The sequence below is a fragment of the Pteropus alecto genome, unplaced genomic scaffold (genome assembly GCF_000325575.1).
Source record: "Pteropus alecto unplaced genomic scaffold, ASM32557v1 scaffold81, whole genome shotgun sequence".
NCBI classification, from domain to species: domain Eukaryota; kingdom Metazoa; phylum Chordata; class Mammalia; order Chiroptera; family Pteropodidae; genus Pteropus; species Pteropus alecto.
Window position 1 is genome coordinate 3296155 of NW_006433378.1, and position 21913 is coordinate 3318067.

At 39.6% G+C, this 21913-nt stretch overlaps 1 protein-coding gene across 2 annotated transcripts in view; it reads right to left on the minus strand.

Moving 5' to 3' along the window:
- Positions 1-10727: 10727 nt before the first annotated feature.
- The window catches only part of PPM1L (protein phosphatase, Mg2+/Mn2+ dependent 1L), a 243317-nt gene continuing 232131 nt past the window's right edge, over positions 10728-21913 (minus strand). Inside the window, exon 4 of one of the 2 annotated variants that reach the window (XM_006908182.3) lies at positions 10728-20399. In XM_006908182.3, coding sequence (XP_006908244.1) covers positions 20053-20399 — 347 coding nt within the window. In that variant the 3' untranslated portion in view covers positions 10728-20052. The remainder of the gene's footprint in view (positions 20400-21913) is intronic. The other variant, XM_015586552.2, reaches the window with a different exon arrangement.

Sequence of the window (21913 nt, forward strand, 5' to 3'; positions counted from 1 at the left end):
GACAGATGCTTTTTTGTTAGGTGTGATTAGATTTAATTTCGTAGAAGTTTATATTAATGTTTGAGAAGCTAAGTCAAAGAATTTTTTGAGAGAGAACTTTTAAAATAAATAATTTCACTTCCATGTAAGATAAGACAAAAAATAGAAGTAAAATAATTGCCAAGTGAATAATTGCCAAATTTCAGAAGATTGTTCCTCAATGAGAGATTGGTGCCTAAAAGATCTCTAAAAAGCTAGATGATTATGAAAAACATTAAGAGGTTGGGTCATATTTTTTGTTTTTAACTACATGTTTCTCAATAGTTAAGCTTTCAGATAGTAAATAATAGCTGTGCTATTAAAACCTTGGCCTCTGATGTTTAAACCACATAAACGGCATTTTTCAACTCAAAGTTTAATACTAGAGCCCAACCTTAGGCTAATTCTCTCCCATCTGCCACAGCCCTGCCATCCCCCTGGTCTTACACATTCTTTCTGTCTCACTGCTTTGCTTTGCTTGCACATAAGCACTAAGCTTGTGACCCCCGGCACATTAGCTTTTGCCAAATTACGCTGCAGGAACGACTCCCAAACCTCAGGCTGACAACAAGCAGGTGGTGTTTTCACCCACGTTGCATACCTCTGGTTGCCGTTGCTGGCTGCGACCCCGCTGCATGTATCTTCTCATCTCAGGATACAGGCTGAAGAGCAGCCCCTGTCTCGAACACGCTGTTCTTATAGAGGGGAGGAAAAAATAACTGGTGGAAACACATGGGCGGTACGTCCATTTACCAAAACAAATCTCATGTCAAGATCAATGGTGGTCAGGGGTGGGAGGGAGTGTGTTCTCACAGGAAATAGTGCAAGTCATGCTGTGACAAGCCAAAATGCATTGTTCTATAGGGCTGGGAATGAATAGTTGGGTACAGCAATATAATCCACCATGCCTCGTGTGTGAAAGGGGCTGGCATCTATGCTTCTGAGGCTGCCTTGAGTGGAACAAAGGTTTTCTGTCTCTTGGAGTTGGTGCTTTGGGCCCTCCCCTGAGAGGGCTGCCTTTTCACCCTCGTTAATTTTTTCCCTGGCTCTGCCCTAAATTATCTTGGCATTATCGTGTTACCATCAACTCAACAGATGCGGAGCAGCCAGGGCTAAGCTATTTATAACAACCGTATTTCTGAGCACGAGGTCGGGGATAAAGTCACTTTCTCTTGGGATGTGGTAGGTAGTTATTGCAGTATGGAGGGAGAGAGGAATTGGAAGAGCCAGCTTTGGGGTTGAGGGGACCGTGAATATGAGAACTGTGACAGGCCCAACTACTTTTGGGGGTTCTTTTTAATCCACTGGGAATTAATCTTTAAGCCAACTCCTGGATTTTGTGTGAGCCAGACCCACTCATTGGGATCTCCCCCTCTCACTATCGGCTTCTTGATTATCCCACATGTGGTTAATATGGGACCCGACCTTTAAGGAGTCTATCAAAATAGACGGCATGTGCCATGGGGGGTGTTGGTTGTTAAGACATGGAAGCAAGCATGGTAAACAGGCCCTGAAGGCCAAGGGGCAGTTGGAGGGGGCAGGCCCTTGACAGAATTTGTGCCCAAGGGAAAGGCCATCTCATAGGTCTTACAAGGACAAAGGAAAGCACAAGAATGGACACATCACCCAGTATTTAAGGTAAGCAATAGAGGCACAGAACTTGCACTTGGAGAGTCTTTGAGTCCTGGGCATGGCCAACACAGCCAGAGGTAGCAAAAAACAGATTAGAGCTGAGAGAGCTCAAATCATCTCACCATGGTTTCCAGACTTCTCCGTGATAGAAAAGGAGTTAATGGAATTTATGTACAATTTTTAATATTCCAAAAGCTGAGAGGAATCCATACATTTACCTAACGTAAGATCGCCCAAGCTAAGGAAAATTCTATTGACTAGTATTTAATCAACTAAGACAACGGCCATGGTCAGCTGATGCTAAACAGCTTTATTGGGTGTTATTTTTGATTAATAAAATGGAGAAAATTATAACTTAGTAAGTACAGAGCCATGGATGAAAGTTTATTGAGGGGGAAAATGGTAGAAAAGATCTTTGCCAAGAAAAGGCTTGAGGACTCACTCCTTTGATATGAAAGCACTGGGTTCTATGGTGTCATGTAACTTCTTCAAGGTCGCTGTCAAGCCAGGGCTAGAATGCTCCAGGCCTAGCTCCACTGCTGTTCCCTTGCTGCCCCTGAGTTAGACTGGAGCACCTCAGGAGGAACTCCCCCAAGGGAAGTGCAGCAAGGGAACCTCTGACTTGGGACAGAGGAAATCTGACGTGCCAGTTTGCAGTCTCCAAGGGATTGAAAGGTGTGGCCACTAGACATCTTGGGGAAATCACTGGGATAGACTGCAGTGGAAGACGCAAGTGGGCAGCAGTAAATTGAGAACGAGCAGTGACTCGTTGTTCCCAGGAGTAGGTTCCCTGTATGACATGTTCCTGTAGCCAGGCCCCAGCAGCAGAACACTGGAGTCTCTGATGATGTCATACAGTTTGCTGCACATGCATTTCAAAATAAAAGTCCGTCCCTAGTACATAACACTAGGATGCTTGCTTATGGAAATGCCTTGGGCTGTGTAGGGACATAAAGTCCCAGGTTCTGGAAGTGGGCAAGGACCAAGATCAATAAGAGAGCTCCAAATAGGAGCCGGGGGGTCTCTGTGCCACAGGCTTCCATTTGTTTTCTATAATTTCAAAAAAGGTATCAATTACCCAAGAGAAAAGAACACAGTAAAATGACGTTATTGCAACCTTTAAGCCACCTGTAATGGGGAATATATTTACTTGCCTTTTCAGATCCCAATGCCAGAAACACTAAAATGGACTTTCTTGTTGTTTAGGAACCCTAAGCAGGCTGTCCGGGATGAACCAAGGCTTCTCTATTACCTCTAGGACCTTGGGCAAGTCACTTTACTTTTTTTGAGCCTTAGTTACTTTACCTACAAAAAAGAGGAAAATAACCTACTTTATAGGGTGGTTGGCACATAGTAAATGCTATATAACAATCAGTGGTTATTTCTTTTATTGGTGCAAAACCACTTCCGTACTTCTAAATATTATTTCAGAATTTAACACGTAGTACCCACACTTTGTACAAGTCAGTCATTATAAGGCATCTTGCTGCTGCCACTCAGAAGCAAGCTGAGGTTCTTGGGGCTCCACAGCTCTGACTTCCACCCATCCCGTCTGCAGCCCGGCGCACCCAAGCTTAACGCCAATGCAAGTCTCCCAAGGTTCTAGGCTTGATCTCCAGCCCCATTCACAGCTCTTCTGCTCCTCTGTCATTTCCTTTACTTCCCTTAATTGCTCTAAGTCTAAACTCAGCATCTGGGGCTGGGAGAATGGAGAGAAGGGAAGAAAGGCAGACAGAACATCTCTGGGTCATCTTCTGCCAGCCAAGAGGTGGAGTAGGGTTCAGGCTGACTGCAGAAGTTTCCTCTCTGGCATCTATGGGTTGATAACTGGCCTGTCCCTTTCCCAGGTAAGGCCACCAGGTCCAACCCATGAGAAGGGCTCCTGAAGTCAAATTAGAAGATGTATCTTTCAGTGTCCAGTCCCAGAGCCCTGGTGACTGCCAGTTCCAGAATGAGGAATCCCTTCTTTCATGACCAAAGAAAGACCACTCCATCCCACTCCATCCCATTCCTTCCCCATGGTGTGGGAAAGCTCCCACTCAGCCAGGAACTGCCCAGGTGAGAAGAGACTCTCGGAGTCCTTGGTGGGTGTCTCTGAACTTCAGACCCCACCTGGCTTCATGGGAGAGCGAAGTTATCCAGTAAAATGGTGATTCAGATGGTGTGTGCCCTGGGGAAAGACATGGCCCCTGTGGGCATGGCAAAAACAGAACGTGAGGAGAAGAAGGGGACAATAATAGATTTATCACACCAATCTTAAGTGCAAGAGCATTTCCTACACTGCAAGTGGTATGTAAATTGTTAGATGTTTCTTTTAGGCAATTTGACAGTCTGCCTTTCCAGTTTTCATATGCTTTGCCTCAGAAATTCTGCTGGAATCTTTCCTAGGGAATTGATTAGAGATGTTCATTTCTGTGTTATTTATTTTTTAAAAAATTATAAAATCAGTGTTCAGCATTAAGAAAACATGAATTAAATTTTAGTGTTTTCATAAGTTTAATATACTACGGCCATTGAAATTGATGTTTATAAAAGCTTTTTGTCATAGGTCCAAATTTATTTAAAATAAAGTTTGAGATGCAAGTGTGTGTGTGTGTGTGTGTGTGTGTGTGTATGTGTGTAATGTGTTCTGAACTGTGTGTGCCCAGATCCCTCCAAATTCCCGAGCCTTCTTTTCCCATCAATATCAAAATAGAATACTTTGCAATCCCAAGTAATATACTATAAATCCCCATGAGGATACAATAAGTCCCCATGTAATATCCTTTAAAAGAAGGCTTGCAGCTTCCATTTTGGTCTTCTGAAATGCATGCATCCATAAGAGGTCCAACTATTCTGAGCTTGATACCCTGGGAGGAAGGCCAAGATAACCCTGTGGCGAGGCCAGGTGGAGAGAGAGAGATGCCCAGCCAGCTCTCCATGCTCCTGCCAAGCCAACTGAGGCACCAAGCAAGTGAGTTAAGACCTTATTTTGGAGTTGAGCCTTAAGACAACTCCAGCCTGAATTGCATCAGCTGCCAACTGAGAACCTCTCAAGTGATCCCCATCAACCACAGGACCATGAACAATCCTAAACTTTGCTTTAAGCTACCAAGTTTTGGGGTGGTTTGTTATGCATAGATAATTAATGTTATGCATTTCTCATCAAGGAAATTTCCCATCGATGTGGCCATCTGTATGGACTGAATGTTTGCGTCCCCCTAAAATTCATATGGTGAAATTTAATGCTCAATGTGATGGTTTTCAGAGGTAGGGCTTTGGGGAGGTAATTAGGTTATGAGGGTAGAGACTCTACGAATGGGATTAGCACCCTTACTAGAAGAGGTCAGAGAGTTTGTCTCTCTTTTTCTGCCATACAAGGATGCGACAAGTCCACAGTCTGCAACCTGGAAGAAGGCCCTCACCAGAACCTGGTCTCAAGTGGCAACTGTGGTGCCTATACTGGCACCCTGATCTCAGACTTTCAGCCTCCAGAACTGTAACAAATAAATTTGTGTTGCTTATAAGCTACCCAGACTGTAGTACTTTGTTATAGCAGCCTGAAAGGGCCAAGACACCATCCATAGGCCCGGGACCCTGGACCAAGACTTCTCCCCTCAAATCTGGATCTTTCTCCATGTTTGCAAGCCCTTCCTCTATTTTAGAATATTAAGGAATAATTTCTAAAATGTCTTTCAATTTAGCTCTCTTTATGTTTGTTTTCAGACCGTGTGGGAGGCAGGGTGCAGGTGAGCACTACTTGCATTTCTCCCTCAGAGAAGCCCATTCGAGACATTTCCCAGATTAAACTCACTTTTTACATTTATTTCATCACCCGCTCCTGTCCTGCTTTCTTTAAATCTAGAAGTAACACTATTGTAAAGAGAATAATGCAAGAGTTTGGACCCCTCAGTTGCCCAGCCCTTTCGCGGTGTCCACAGAGTCATGTGATATGGTATTTTAACTCAGCCACCAAGATCATCAACTCCCCCAAACTCCCTTCCATGTCATCAGATGGCATTGGGTAGCCATAGGCATTTGGCGGGGGAGTGGGAATAGCTAAGGAGAGGCTGCCTTGGGGAATCCATCCAGTTTAGTTTCAGTGAATATAATCTTGGCACTCACTTCGATGCACAGTGAAGGTGCTGCCTGCTGGCCTGGCGTGGCAGTGGTTTCCAGGATGCTCCTTCCGCCCCGCACCAATGACTCATCCAAGTATTGAGACACCAAAGTGCAGGGCCAGATGTCAGGCCGCCACGGAGGCCAGAGCAGAAAGAGGGAAGCAGGATTGAAATATACTAAAATGTTAACAAAACTTGCCTCTCAGTTATTTTTTTTTTATGTTTAAAGCACCTTTTATTACTTCATTCTCAACCATGAGGATAAATTATAACAAGTGTTTTAACAATATATTAACACACTCAGGTAAATGTGAAAAGCAGTGTTAGAAATGTCATGGGCAAAGGCGAGGGCAGAGCGAGAGGGTCACACGCTGTGCTGGCTGCTGACCGGCCAGCCCTGCCTGGCTCTGCCCCTGCTCTCTACTGCCAAGGAAGGCTGTCCCCCATCACGAAGGCCATAGCATGTGAAGCAGTCGTGGCCAGTGGGATCCCAAGGGATGTTTGCTGGTGGGCTTCTGTGGTGTTCCCCCTTAATAAAAAAAGACAAAGGAGAAAGGCTCTTTTTCTTTGGTCAGATGTTCTGTCTATAATGCCAGAATCCCCAGCCACCACATTGGGGATGGCCTGAGAAACAATGGGCAGAATGGAGAAGGCTGGTGTGCATGGGGTGAAGCGGAGGAAGGGGGCTCTGGATTTCGTTTGCACTTTGGAGTAAAATTTGTACTAAATATATACTGATATACTTCATATTAAGTCTTAAAATCAGGTAATATAAGTCCTCCAACTCTTCTTTCACAACGTTGTTTTGGCTATTACACATCCTTTGAATTTCCACAAAAAGTTTTTAATTAGCTTGTAGGTTTCTATAAAAGAGTCTTCCAGATTTTTGATACGGCTGGCATTAAATCTAAAAACTGAGGGGAAAGGATATTTTAACAATATCCAGTCTTCAGGTTTATGAATGTGGCCTCCCATTCCATTTTTTATATCTTTTTTAAATTTCTATCAGCAATATTCTTAAGTTTTTGATGTAGAAATCTTGCACATCTTTCATTAGGTTTATTCTTAAATATTTTTTATTTTTTGATGCTATTGTTAATGGTGTTTTTTATTGAAGTATAATTAACATACAATAAAATGCACAGAATTTAAATGCTCAGTTCTGTGAGCTTGGGCAGTTTTATAGATCTGTGTAACCATCACTTAAAACAAGATATAGAACATTTCTTTCATCACAGAAAGGTTCCTAATGCCGTTTTCCAGTGGATCCCTAATCCCCCTACCTCATCATCTCACTCCCTACCTCATCACCTAACCCCTTACCCCATCATCTAAATCCCCTACCCCATCACCAAACCCCCCTACCCTATCACCTGACTCCCTAACCCATCACCTGACTCCTTACCCCTGACTACAGAGCAGCCACTTCCTAATCTCTATCACTATATATTTAGTTTTGCCATTTTGAATTTCATGTAAGTGTATTCATGCAGTATGAATCTTGCTTCTTTTACCTAATATAATGTATTTGAGATCAATCCATGTTGTTTTGTTTGTCATAAGTTTATTCTTTTTATTAAGGAGTATTATTCCATTAGATGAGTAAACAACACTTTCTTTATCCATTTGGATTGTTTCCCGTTTGGGGCTATTATGAATAAGATTGGTATGAAGATCCTTGGGCAAGTTCTTTGGTGTATTTATGTTTTCATTTCTCTCGTATAAACACCTAAAAATGAAATTGCTAGGTCATAGAGTAGAAGTGTATTTAACTTTATTACAAAATTCTCAAAAGTATTTGAACCATTTTGCTCTTATACATTTTTTCTTTTATGGTTCATGCTTTGTGTGCCCTGTCCAACAAATCTTTATCTACACCAAAGTCAGAGAGAGTTTCTCTAATATTTTCTTCTAGAAGCTTTATGGTTTTAGGCTTTACATTTAGGTCTATGATCCATCTCAAATTTAAATTTTTATTCAGAATGAGAAAGTTTGGAAATAATTTTTTTCCACATAAATATTCAGTTCTCAGCAATATTTTAAAAAATTCTTTCTCCATTAGGGAATGTTTAGTCCATTTATAGTTAATGTAATTTATTGATATGATTGGGTTTAAATGTACCATTTTGAGTCTTGCTTCTTAAATGTGCCATCCTGTTACTTACTTTCCATTTTGCACTTTTGCGGTGCCATTGTGCCTTCTTTTGAATTAACTGACTAATCATTAGTATTTCATTTCATTTCCTCAGATCACCTTAGCTATACCACTCTCTGTCTTTTAAAATATTTTTTTTCATTGATTGCTTTAGAGCGAAGCTTTTCAACCTTGGCACTATTGACATTTTGGGCCAGATAATTCTTTGTGGAGTGTGCTTTCTTTTTATTCAGCTTCTTTGTGGTTTGCTAATCTTCCTGGTTTTATACGTTGATGTTTTCACAAAATTTGAGAATTTCATGGCCATTACTTCCTCATATATTTTTCTGCTCCATTCTTTCTTGTTTCTTCCTTGTATTTGAATGATGTGTATCTTATACTGTTACATAGTGTCCTACATGTCCCTGAGGCTCCATTAATTTTTCTTCAATCTTTTTCTTTATCTTTTCTTCAGATTGAGTAATTTGTTTTGATCAAGTTCACTGACTAATTCTTTTGCTATCTCCAAGTTCTGTTAAGCCAATCCAGTGAATGTTTCATTAGTTATTTACTTTTCTGTTCTTGAATTTTCATTTTTAATTTTCCATTTCTCTGTAGATTCCTTATCTATTTCCTTGTTAAGATCATAGCTATCTTTAATTCCTTGAACATATTATAACTGCTGTGAAGTCTGCTTAGATCAATATCTAGGCATCTCAGAACTGTTTACTATTACTGCTGTTTTTTCTTGACTCTTGGTTGCATTTTCTTATTTCTTTGCATGTCTGGTAATTCTTAATTTTATTGTACTGGCCAATGCAAATGATATAAATATGTAAATATTCTGGATTCTATTATCTTCCTCTGAAGCATTTTTAGTTTTTATTTTTGTTCTAGTGAGTAGTTTGGTTATTAGCTGATAACTTGATCCTGTTTTTTATGGAGATGTATTATGACTTATTTCAGCTGGTCTGTAAAAGCCTAGCATATTTCCAATCTCTTTCAAGTTGTTGGAACTCAACTTCCCAACTCTGTCTCTCCTGCCTCTTGTCAGCACTTGGTTTAGGCTGAATCAGGCTAGGTCTGAAGTTGGCCTTAATTTAGAGAGTGGTGTTTCCTCTTCAGGTACGGCATTAGTGTTTCAGCTGGATGTCTAGGTTGTTAAGAACGCGTTAATGACGTCTCTTCACTCTGTATGGACCAGAACTTGATATTCTCCACGTATTTCTATTTCACTCTCAATCCCATAGCAGCCACTGTCTGTTAAGCCGCGGGCATTTCACTCTGCGCACGCGCAGTAAAGCCTTCAGCTAAAGACCCATGAAGGTTTCCACGCGTTGACTTCCGAAGCTCACCTTCTACACAGCTCTCCACAGAGTCTAGGCACGTCACTTGCTCCAAACTCAGGTTTCTGAATCTTCAGGTCAGTCCAGCTCTGCTGGCACTCCACCTCGTTGTGCCACAATCAGAAAATTGTCCTTTCACAGACAGCTGAGGTGATCATGGATAACTTGTGATTCTTCTCTCAAGGATTGTTACCTTGAGCTGCCTGTTGTCCAATGTCTGAAAACAGTTGCCTGATATAGTTTGTCCAGCTTTATAGTTGTTTACAGTGGATGACCTAGGTGGCTACCAGTTAATCTGTGAGAGTTGGAAGAGAAAACCCCATAGTCTCCTTGATGGTTTTTAAGTCTTCGGTATGACTTGTTCCCGAGGCCCCATTTAAATACATAAAACTCTTGGATCCATGAGGTACCCCTAAAATCCTAATATTAAAGTCTACTTTCTATGAAGCTACCACGATCTGCTGTTGTTACCTCAAAAAACAGGTAGTGTCACTACTATATTTCTAAAATAAAACAGGAAGGAAAGAGAGACAGAATGAGAGAGAGAGAATATAACCCATCATTAAAAGTGAAAGTGGGGTGTTTGTGGCCTTTGATTACTATTTCTTTGGATCTGTGTCTGGTATTAGAAGTCTATAATTCTTACTCTAATCCAGATAACAAATATCCATCCTAAAATTTCTAATCACATCCTTCATTTCTATGTTAGAAATCTTCTACCCAGTAAAAGGAGTGGAAGACCAGAATTTGTGGGCAGCGTTTTCTAGCCTGGCTATCAAGTATTATTTTTAGTGAAAAAAAGAAAAAATAATCCAAGGTCACATTTTTAGCTTCATTACACTCAACTCCAAATTCAGCAATCTAGTGACTTTTATTGTTCTTCTAGGTCCTAGGAGCTGTTCATGTTTGAGCATTTCATCTTTAGAATACCTAATATAAAGTATTACATGTGTGCATGTGCATGTGTGTGTGTTTCAGTCTTCAAATTCCACAGTGTTCCTTCCTGCATCTTGTTAAAATCTTTGCAGATTGATATTCTCTTCTGAACATCTTTCTCAGAGGTGTGTCATGCCATGTTGCTGGAGTTTAAATGTATGTATAGCTAGCTAATCTAACCCTTATCACCCAATACTGGTTATACGATATAAACTTGGTTAATGAAGTATTAAGATGGATAAAAGTTATGTTATGTTAACAGTAAACAACTTTTGTTGCATAGATTTATATACATTTTTTAAGTTACCTTGTTTTGAACCATTGTCAGGCTTATTCTTGTTCCAAATGAAAGCACCCAAAGTCTCCATGTCTCCTATCTCTTGCTTCTGTTATGCTTTGGTCTTATCCTCTGCCCATGAGCTACTCCTTGCTTTCTATGTGTACTCCAAACTCAACGGCTACTCTAACTCAAAACCATTAAGAAATTATAAAAGTTCAGAGCAGACATTAGAATGGAAAATGAATTTAACCATATTAAAAAAAATAGCAGCAGTCCATGCATAAAGTCCAATAACTTTAATGGGTTTATTTTTGCTTTAATTTTCTCATTAAGGGTGAAATTTTAGCTGTTCATTTTGTATACCACAACACAGAATCAGTGATTGCATGAACACCTTAGTCTCTACAAGTCTAAATCTACCCCTAGTACACATCGAAAGGACCTGAATGACACACCATGCATCTCGAGTGACCGTGCACTGTCATATACTCTGAGCTCTACACCAAATCGACATTTTAACTTTGTTTCAAATGTCTCTTAGAGACAAATATAGAATAGAAGGTATAAAAATTTCTGAAGGGTATGAAGAGTAATGAAGTTTTGCCAAGGTTCTGTTGTACTTATCAAGGAAAGTTTTCAGACTAACTTACCAGAGAGCCTGACTGATTTGAGTAGTCATTTCGACCTGTGATTTAACTATTAAATACAATTTGAACAATCCTAAAAGAAAGCATTGTCTAATAAGTTATGGATCCTGGTATCTTTTTATAAACAACCTCTAATGATTTTTGAAATAGCAAGAAAATGCTGATGGAATAACTTCCATGATATTGAAATAGACATAGTGTAAGCTTATACAAAGTTATTTTTTCAAAATTCAGCAAAAAAGAGATCATAACTTTTGAGATATACCTTTCGTGAAAAACATTACTCAGTTATGTGGGGTTTTTTTTTCCCTCTCTTACTCTCTCCAACCCTTCTTTTTCTCTTTTCCTTCCTTAATAATTGGGCTCCACCTATGGTTTTAATCTTGTTGAGTCAGAAATTGTCTTGACTTAATTTGGATTTCCTTATATGTTTTCATGCTTAAAAACAAAACAACAATAAAAAATTCTATTTCTGATCACAACGAGATATTCCCAATCTCTTTTCATTCATTATTATTTTAATTCATAGGGATCTAATGTAATTTGGTAATAACGAATATTACTGGATAAAGAATCAATTGGCATAAAAAGAAAGATGTTTAGGGGAAAATGACTAGGCAAAGAATTTAGAAAGAAGTGATGACTTTTGTGTTAAAAATAAAAATCTGGAATTTAGTTTTGCTTTGCCATGCAGAAGATAGATGTTGCTATTCTTTTTCAAAATATAAAACTTAAATCTCATTTCTAGGTTCTGGAATGTCTAAAGTAACTATGGGTACCAAATTTATGATTTACAACAAAATTTGACATTTAATCTTCTGATCATATTTAAAATCAAGAAATAATTGTATTCCCGAAATGTTACTTTTTCTATATAACAAATCCACTAATTTATATACTCAGGAACACTGATAATAAACAGTCTCTTGGGGACAAAAATAAAAATAGGCCATGGAGAGATGTTCTTGTTGTTCTCTTTTCTTTTCTGTAATTCTGTTATTCCTCCAGAAGGATCCTGGAGGGAGAGACACCCTGGTTTTGACCATGTACTACTGAACCTTTGCATAGCTGCTGTCCACCTTGGGCAGAGGCTTCCAGGGGTGTCCTTCCACTGGGACAGCCATATCCCTGTCTTGGTCCCCACGGCTTCCTGTTTCACCTCCTGACTCCCTTCTTGGGGAACTTAGGTGACCTAACACAGAGTAATTATTTGATGCAATTTGCTTGAATGTAGGCAAGATATTCCTAATCTATTACCATTTACTCCTTATGATGTGTAGGAAAGAATTACTCCAATTCTGCCTGTCCTCACAAATCTAAACCTGTAGGAGAAAATCATGAAAGATGCTAATTTTCCCCCATTCAGCCAATACCGAGCGTTATAATATCTGTGATCTAAGTGCCAAGAAGGCAGGGATGGTGCCTGAGTGCTCACTACTAGGTACACTCAATTAGACTATCTCTTCTTGGCACATGGTAGGTGCTCAGAAAAAAAAAATTAATAAAGGAAAGAATAAAATATATAAGCAGATTTACTTATAGCACAAATACTGACTTTCCCAATTCAATCTGTTCACAAGGTAGATCAATCTGTGATAAACGCAATGATGTTATATTAAAAGGAAACACACCTTGTCCATTTGACATATAAGAATTATGTATATGAACACAGTTCACACAGTGGCATTTTGGAATTAACTGTTTCATTACTATTTTCCAGGCTTGTCAGAATAACCATTCCTCTGCACTCACTAGAATTTCGTCTTCTGTTTTCGTTTTCTTTTTTTCTGGCTGATCACAGGAATGTTGAGGCATTGCAAAATAAATTTCAACTCTATAATTTGAATTGAAGTTATGTAAGTGCTGTAAATCAAAACCATTTGCTTTAGTAATCGAAGAGTAAACTGAAGACTATGCTGTAGATGTTAATGTTTCAAGGTCAACATGTATTTCAGATAAATTAAAAAGAGCAAACACTGCTTTCTAAAATAGAAACAAAAGTTATTGGGTTTTCTCCATTTTTGTATTTATTATTCCATTGCCTGAATGTATGCTTGAGATAAAAGGGCAATCAAGATGAAACTTATAAAGACTAGTTGTGGTCTTGGAGCCTAAACAGAGGAATATTCTTGCATAAGTTTCAATGGTTCTAGTTTTTTCCCCCATAGCTGGATTTATACCTAAGCGGAATTTCATTATTAAATTAAGCAGTCAGTGTCCTTACACATACTAAGACAGATGGGAATTTAAATTTTGCACAACAGGCATCATTGTCTTAGGTTAGAGATGTATAATACATCATACTGCAGGATTTTTTAATATGAGCAAACATTACCTTTTGCATTATATGGATTAGAAAACTCTCTAAGAAGCAAGAATGTTAAATTATCTTGTAGTTTTTGTTTGTTTGTTTGTTTTTGAAATTGTCTGTTTAAATTGAATACTCACTGGTACTCATGTTGCCCCATGGAACATGACCAGTGTGTTAAACTCACTCTCAGTTGTAACTGACTATGTTTATCTGACTTTAGTTTTATCTGGGCATTCTAAAATGGAAGGTCTATCATATTATTTTCAAAATTCTATAAAGGGATATTTCCTCCTTGAAAATGCATAAATTCTTAAGATTCATGGTAAAGCCATGGCTAGGATTTGAAAATGCACAGAACATAGGACAGTAAAAGGTAGTTCAGTACAGCAATAAATAATACCATATCTATTCATTTTCATTGGGAATGCATGAAATAGACTGTAACTTTACAAATAACTTTACAAAATATTTCAGTGTTATCTCCTCATTTTTAGAAAGAGCACAAATATCAGAAAGCATGATTCATGATGTAATAAAATATCTCCTTTTCTTAATTTAAAATATTTCTTTTTTATATTCTCCTTTGATTTTCTTCTATATTTTCTTAAAAATGTTTTCTTTATATTCTGACTTTGACCACATTGAAAATTAATTTTGCATTTTTTGATTAAAAGTGTTCCTATTTTTTTTAAATACGAATCTAACTGTGCCATCAGTCCTATGAAAAGGAGCTTTAGAATTCTGTCTTAACTTGTAAGCAAAGCATTAGCCAATACTCCAAATGGGAAGCCTTGCATTTGAATAGGTTAAAAGTGGGAACTGTCTTCTATTGATCGATGTACTATGTCAAAAATCACTATTAAATACAACCTATGCATGGTAAAAGTCTGATCATCCAAATTTTAGATAACCTACCTTTTACATTTTTAATGTCTGAGTATGTTAAAGGTTTTTCCCCTAATTCCTTGACTATTACCTCTACCTTTGCTTCTACACGAGCACATTTTAAATCATGTATTGTCTAATTAATCTAGACATATGTTGAGATAATGCATGATATCACATTTAACCTCTGAATATCCTCATGACAAAAAGTGAGGAGTGTGGCTGACACAAGGTCTGTCTCCTACAGAGGCAGTCAGTGACCCAGGCAGCTTGTCCTACCCCCTACCTGCCCCCACCACAATCCACCACCAGAGCCTTCATAGTAAGCTGCTTTTCTCAGAGCTCTGGACTCTAGTCCCTGGAGGTTTTTGAGATTAAATTTGAATTTGGCAAATGTCGGAGGGGATTTTGTGGTTAAATAATGCCAGATTATAGGTCTTCTTGAATAAGCGGCATTATATCTCTAAATATAATCCACATCTTTGCTGCTTGCTTGCTTTTTGGTGGAGTTTTGCTTGCTTTTTTTGGTGGAATTGTGAAATTCCTTATGATGATTTGTCAAAATGACCAGTTACTAAGTGCTCTCTTCAAAGTCCTTAACTTGGATTTATTAAAGTGATTGTATAAATGATGGTGTGGTTATTACTAAACACATGAAAATTATCATAATCAACCCTTGGTTTAACATTTTGCAGCTTAACAGTAGTAAAACAAACAAAAAGAAATGGACAAAGTATCAACATTAAGAATTAGCAAAAAAATTACATATTAGAAAGCATATTTAGAAGCTCATATCTAATGGAAACATTATAGTGTCAACTGTCACTTGTCTTTTGTAATCTGCCACTTAGTCTAAGTGATTTTACTTTTGGTTTTTTACTATTTTGGATAACATCCAGAAGGCGAGTGTATTCCTAAATATTGGATGTAATTTTAATCACTTTACCCTAAATTCACTTTGTAGCATGTTTCCAACTATATTTGTCTCATCCATTATTTTGGGATTATCTCTCAGAGTCTCCCAAACTCATTGCCCAGGTTGAGATTGACAATTATGGATCTATAATCAAGTCTGACATTTTAGGCAAGAGATAACTTGCCAAACTTAATTCTGTATATAAAATGTGAAAAGCGGGACAACATGGGACAAATATTTTAGAACCAATAATTTGAAATGATTGATTTCAAATTATTTCATTGAATGTGTTAATAGTTTACATTTGCATTATTATACAATGGATACATAATTTAAAAAATCTAGTTAAAAAATTTTAAATGAATTAAAATCAAATATAACTTTTTCCCCATTTTTGATTATTTCTGATACATTTTGTTTTTGCTCTGACATAGTGATGAAAAATAAAAATATTTTGATTTAATCCTGAAGGCAAAGATAAATTCAAAAAAGCAACTGAAAGTTCTTGGAATGAACTTGAGAAATCTCTAGGTATGGCATAGCTCATACTTATTATTCACATAAAAGAAGGGAGGGGCAATGGTTAGAGCTTCAAACAGGATTGTTAGGCTTCTGCTTTTGTTAGGCTTCTGGGGTTGCTGATGATCAGATTAAATGATACTAATTAACACTGCTCTTATTAATGGATCAGCCTCTTACTCGAATGGATTAGTGCTTCTAAATTGCAAATTGTACTGCTACTACAGAGTTATAATGAATGAGAAGACAGTAATATTTCTTTTTACCAGAATTTTCCAGTGGGTCCTGTGGAACATGTGCTCCTTAGCATGTTACTAGCTGTTATTCAAAAAAGTTTCTGTAATCAAATTAACCTGGAAAACACTGAGCTAACTGAAATTACATCTGTGGTATGTTTCTTCTCCCCTACAAAGCATTTAAATTAGAAACTTTGCCGTTTGACCCTGCAACCCTGTATTTGGAGAGTATCTTTGGAACCTGTGTTCTGTGAAACACGCTTTGGGGAACACTGTGACTCTATTACTCCTGTAGTGTGCAGCTAACTAGCTCAAAAGTTTCGATATCGACGATTTCACCTAGAGGCAGTTAAATAGGCGTCAGCGTGGTATCTAACAGTCATGTCATTTCTGGGTCAGGAATGCTGGTGTGATGAGTTAAGGCAATTTGGGGGGGAATAGTAAGGGAATAGTAAGGGGGAATAGTAAGGGAATATCGGTCTAATGATGGTCAAAAGGAGGAAATATTTTTCTGCAATTGGGAAAATAGTGCTTTATCCGGAGTATATACTCCTATACTTTCAAATGTACAGTGACATGTTGCCCTTTCTAAATCTTCTTCATTGACACAGTTGCAAGAGAGTTTGATCAGGCAACAACTCGGGGAAAAAATCAGGAAGTCAAGGTATACCTGTCAAAGAAAGGCGTGATCACTGCCATTGTGAATCCCTCATGTATTGCCAGATATCCCAGTGATCCAATTCAACCGTGTAACCAATTTCCTAGAATTACTTCAGATAGGATTGAAACGATGATGTCATCACTCTCATGCAATCCTGTTTGCACAAAATGTATGAGTGCTGAAATCATTAAAGGTTTATGAAATAAGGTCTGTTTTAAATTATCCGGATTGCACATGCTCCTTCACTCTGTAAAACACTCTCTGTAATACTCTTATTAGACAAGATTCAAGAGGCCAATACCTTCTATCAAAGGCAGGAATAGAATGTAGCCACTGGTTACCAGTAATGTGTACATATGTGTATTAGAACAGCAACTTCAGAATTAAGTGCCTCGGGCTAACCGGTCACATAAAATAAATGCAGGTCTTGGGAACTAGCTTTAGAATTTTCTATGTAAGTATTGTTTATTCCTTTGACTTGAGAACTGCAAATACAATGAATTAAAAAATAATTCCTGGCCTTCTACCCCCAACCCAAATCTCCACCCATTTTAAGGGTACAGATTGCCAGTGGACTAGCAGAGCCACACATTAACGAGGCCCTGGGCTTGGCATCTTGCAAGGGGCTCGTAAGTACAGGATCATTCGTTTCCAGATTTATTTCTAATAGACTGTAAAACCATTCCAAATTTGGCACCATGGGGGTTATTGGCAATGAGAACTCAAGCTAGGGAGTCTGGGCAGCCTCGGGTGACAATTTCAAAGCTTTGGCAGTGCCGTTTAGGGAAGCTTCACATGCAAACTTCTCAAATCAATTTCCCTAATGGCTAGATTCAACCTTCCTTGTCCCTGGAAAATGAGAGCAGCCATGAGCTACAGGGCACCTAAGGGGGTGATGTCTGGAGACCCCCGACAACTGGGGGTGGGTTGGTCTGGAGAGAAACTCCAGGACAGCGGGACAGAGCAAAGTACTCTGATTTTAGGCACAAGTATTACTCAAGCTGCTACTATTTTGCCTAGAACGTCTATCTTTTTAAAAATCTACAAGCCAAAGTAGGAGGAAAAGAGGCAGAAGGGAATAGGAAATACACAAACTACTTGGTTAAAGTCAGAAATGAATCAGAAGATGCCTTGTGCACCTCAGTAGAGAGGAAGTCATGAACTGCAGCACCCAGCGCCATCTACTCTTTTGCAGGGCAAATAAACACTCATTGACTAATTTAATAGCTGTTCTTTTTCATCTTCAGCAAAACATTACCTATTTTCATTTTAGACAAAAACAATGATCATGGAATTTTAAAATGTCTTTTCCTTATTATTATGAATTTGGGAGTTAAGTTAAAAAGAAAAAAAGAAAAATTGACCGTGTACCATAAAATGCTGAAATTGCTTATTCCTTAACTTCGGTTAGATTGTGGGCTTTGGTAACTGTCAAGAATTAGAATATCCTAAATCTCCAGGCAAACTCAAGTCACCTGGCCTTAGCATTCCATCACTGATCACAAACAGCACGTTTCCCACATCCCCCTCCCGACTCCCACCCCTAATACTCACATCCGAATGTTCGGTGTCTCTCAACAGGTAAATACCTCAATCTAAAATGGTGCTAGATATTTTGTACTACAACATTCTACGGCTAAAAATAAATAAGTAACCAAGATTCTAATTCTAATGTTAGAAATTCTATGGTACAGTTTACCAAAGTAAGCAAATCCTCGGGACACCATTATTAATTCTCGTTGCAGTCAAAGAAAGGTTAAGTGCTTGGAGAAGTGGGAGCAGGCTGCAGTCCTCGGTAGCCACAGGGGAATCTTTTTATCTTCCCCAGTTCTCTCCTGGAGCTGCTTCTGGAAAGCTCCGCAGCTGAAGTTAGGCAGTGGAGGAGGTGGCTAGTGACTGGGGCTTTCGAGAAGCTGTAACTACAAGCGCCCACTCGGAAAGAACATAACCTGGTGGATGCCCTGGCATTTCAGCCACAGAGGGGTGAGAACGCAACAAAAATTCTTGTTTGGCTGTTTGAGCCACCTCAATCAGGCAAACAGGATGACCTGGCACTTTCTGTCAATGAACTTACAAAATACTGAGATTGGAAGTGTGACTCTGGTGATAGGAAACGGAGAGCAGCAAGCTTGGCTCCCAAATAACTCTGGCCGCTTAACAATGCAGGTTTGAACTTGAATTCCCAACTAGCTTTGTTGCCATTGCATGGTTCGCCTGGGGAAAGCTACCCGCTGTGGATGGGGATCTGCAACCAAATGTTAAAGGCCGCAGCTTTCCCACTGTCATGGGAAGCACATCCCGGTAGTTCACCACCAAATTCCAAAATGCGGCTGGGAACTCCGTACTGGGTTTCGAGAAACACACACGCAGTTCTAGGCTGCTGCCTCTCAGAACACTTCTTGAAAGACACTTGAAAGTCATGAGGATAGGAGAAAAAAACTCACAAAAACTGGCAGCTGGAGCTCAATTCAGGGTGGTAAGCTGGTGAGCTTTCTCTCCCAATGCAAACAACAGACTTCCCAAAGGGCACTGTGACTTACTCAGCCATTATTTTCCTCTACCTACTCTTAAAGATGAAAAGGATTATAGCATTGTGATTTGCCTTTTTCACTTCCCTTAATAGGTTTTTTGGTAACATAAGACAAAAAATCGTGGTGTCTGGTAGTGAACTTTAACAGCTGCCTATTACATAAGGTAAGGTGGAAGCAAAAGGTTAAGGTCATGCACAATTGGGATCAATGCACAAAGACTGGTCAGGTGGTCCACAAAGTCTATTTAACTAATGAAGGGAGCGAGGAATAAAGGGTATTTCTGCTGCGCAGGCGGCTCTCATCGTCCTCACTTCCCTCAGTCTCCGAGAGCAGCCATGGAATGATAAACCATTCCAAATCTGTTTCTGGGCTGCTGCTGAGTAGAAAACCTGGGCTCAGAAGGACAAAGCATTCTCGGGACACCTCTGTCCTCAGCAAAGGCCACCGCCGCATGAGCCCTGACTCACAGGCGACGACGCTGTGGCCCGTCTCCTGCAGCTCTGGGAGGCCTGTCCTGCTCACTGCTCCAAAGAGAGGACACCAAGTCTTATACCTGAAGGGCCTTGTAAGTGATCTTGAAAAGAATCTTAAAAGGGAGAATATATGGCACGTATGCCATTCACTTCATACATGTGAATCTACAACTATATATTTATATATTTTGAACATCGGATGAAAGAGTTGGGAAACACGAAGAAACCATTTTCCAGTCCCTCACTTCATCGGCCAAGAGCACCCTCTGTTCATCATCACTGAATACAGACCTAAGACTGCCAGGGAGGGGGAATCCCATGTCTGGGATGGATGATCCTAACTGTAACTTCCGTACTTTTCACTACATTAAAAGAGACCAGTGGGTAGAAAGTTCTTTAGTCTAAGGCAGCTGAGACCCCAAAGGGTTCACTGCTCTTCTGTTTTGCTGCTATTCCTGAACTTCACCACCATGACTGTTATATTGTCAGGGCAGCCTCTGTAAAATGACTGTAAAACTATGCTCTTGGCTCCAAAGTGAGGTTCATCCAAGCGCTCCTTGATGAATCGAACAGCCTCTTCATTGCTGAAAGCATCCCAGAGGCCATCTGATGCCAAGATCATGAACTCGGGCTGGAGCTTGTCCAGGTCAAAGGTCAGGATATCTGGATCTGGGATGACAACGTTGAGATTTTTCAGTGGATAATCCCCCAGGGATCGAGACATGGCCAGGATTCCCTGGACCCTCCAGGAACCGTTGAAACTGATGAAACCACCTGGAAAAAGAATGAGTCCATTAGCCTGACCAGCTGATATCTCACACACCTGGTACAGTAGGACATGTGTACGAAAGGCTGACCTATTGCATGTGACATATTGCATGTGTTCCCCTCACCCTACCCTGGCTCTGCCAGGAAGGAATGGCTCTCCTGGTCCACGGCTTGGGGTTTCACACTCTATCAGTAGATGCTCTTGCCCTCATGCTTGGTATCTTAAAGCAATTCAAGAAAATATCAATAAGAATATTGAGGGTAAGAGACATGTATGGGCGAGGGCATCAGTTTTAACTTAACGACCACCTGACAGCTCAGTGATTGACAGACAGTAGGGAGTCCTAGGGGATTCAAGGAGAGTGGAAAAAGAGTCCTGAAAGGCAGGTGAACGGCTACCAGAAACAACCCCTGGGATTCATCATTTAACTTGAGGCCGCTTTTGACTGTGCCTATGTAGAGCTCAAAACAACACCCCAAGCAGGATCGGTATTAAAGAACTTTGTATTTTAAGCATGGTGTTTCAAGGCCTGGGATCTCGGGTCAGACTGCTTGGATTTGATGTCTGGCTCTATTGCTTCTAGCTAAGTGTAACTTTAGATGAGAAACTCTCTGGTCCTCAGTTTCTTTGGCTGCAAAATGGAGACATTAAGAGTACCTATTCCATTGAATTGTGAGAAATAAAGGAGTTATTCCATATAAACCGCTTAGCACAGTACCTGAATATAACATGCACTCGGTATTATCTATTATTATTTTTCTTTAAGGTAGTTAGGACTTTGTTCTTTCACATATTGTTTGTCAGATAGTTATTAAATAGATTCTTTATGCAAAGTGATTTGCAGGCTATAAAGTTAAACAAGATCCAGACTTTTCTCTAAAGAAGTAGACGAGCTGGCAGGAAGGAAAAGCCATGTATATTAACAGCTACGAACACAAAGCAGTATTCTTTCAGGGAGAGACTAGTCCCTGCTAAGTGCTGTAGGCAGATAGAGGTTGCGATGATCAGGGAGGAGTGAGCATTAAAGCTGGGCTGTGAATGATGGGTAAGACTTCTACAGACAGGATGTATGAAAACATTCCAGGACGTGTCGTCTCATGGAAAAGAGCATGGGCTCTGGAGTCAGACAATCCTGGGTCTCAATTCAAGTCTCACCATTTGCTAACTATGTGTCCTTGGGCACACAAGCCTCTTGGAGGCTCCACTTTCTTGGTTGTAAAATGGAAGATAATGTTATAAATTGGTTTCATAAGTCAAGGAAAGAGAAAGTGTGTGTAAATCACTAGGCCCGACTCCCAGCACAGAGCAAGCACATGATAGATGGCGGCTGATATTACTGTTGTTGGAAACAGCACCAGGAATGGCTATAGAAAGACCAAAATGTATTTGGCCCAGACTGGTTGGCAGTGAATTGCCATGCAAAGCAGGAGCGGGGAAAGATGTCCTGAAAGAAAGCGTGAGGTAAGAGAAAACACACATCAAGATAATAAAACCAATCATCGTTCCTTAAGCCTTGCTA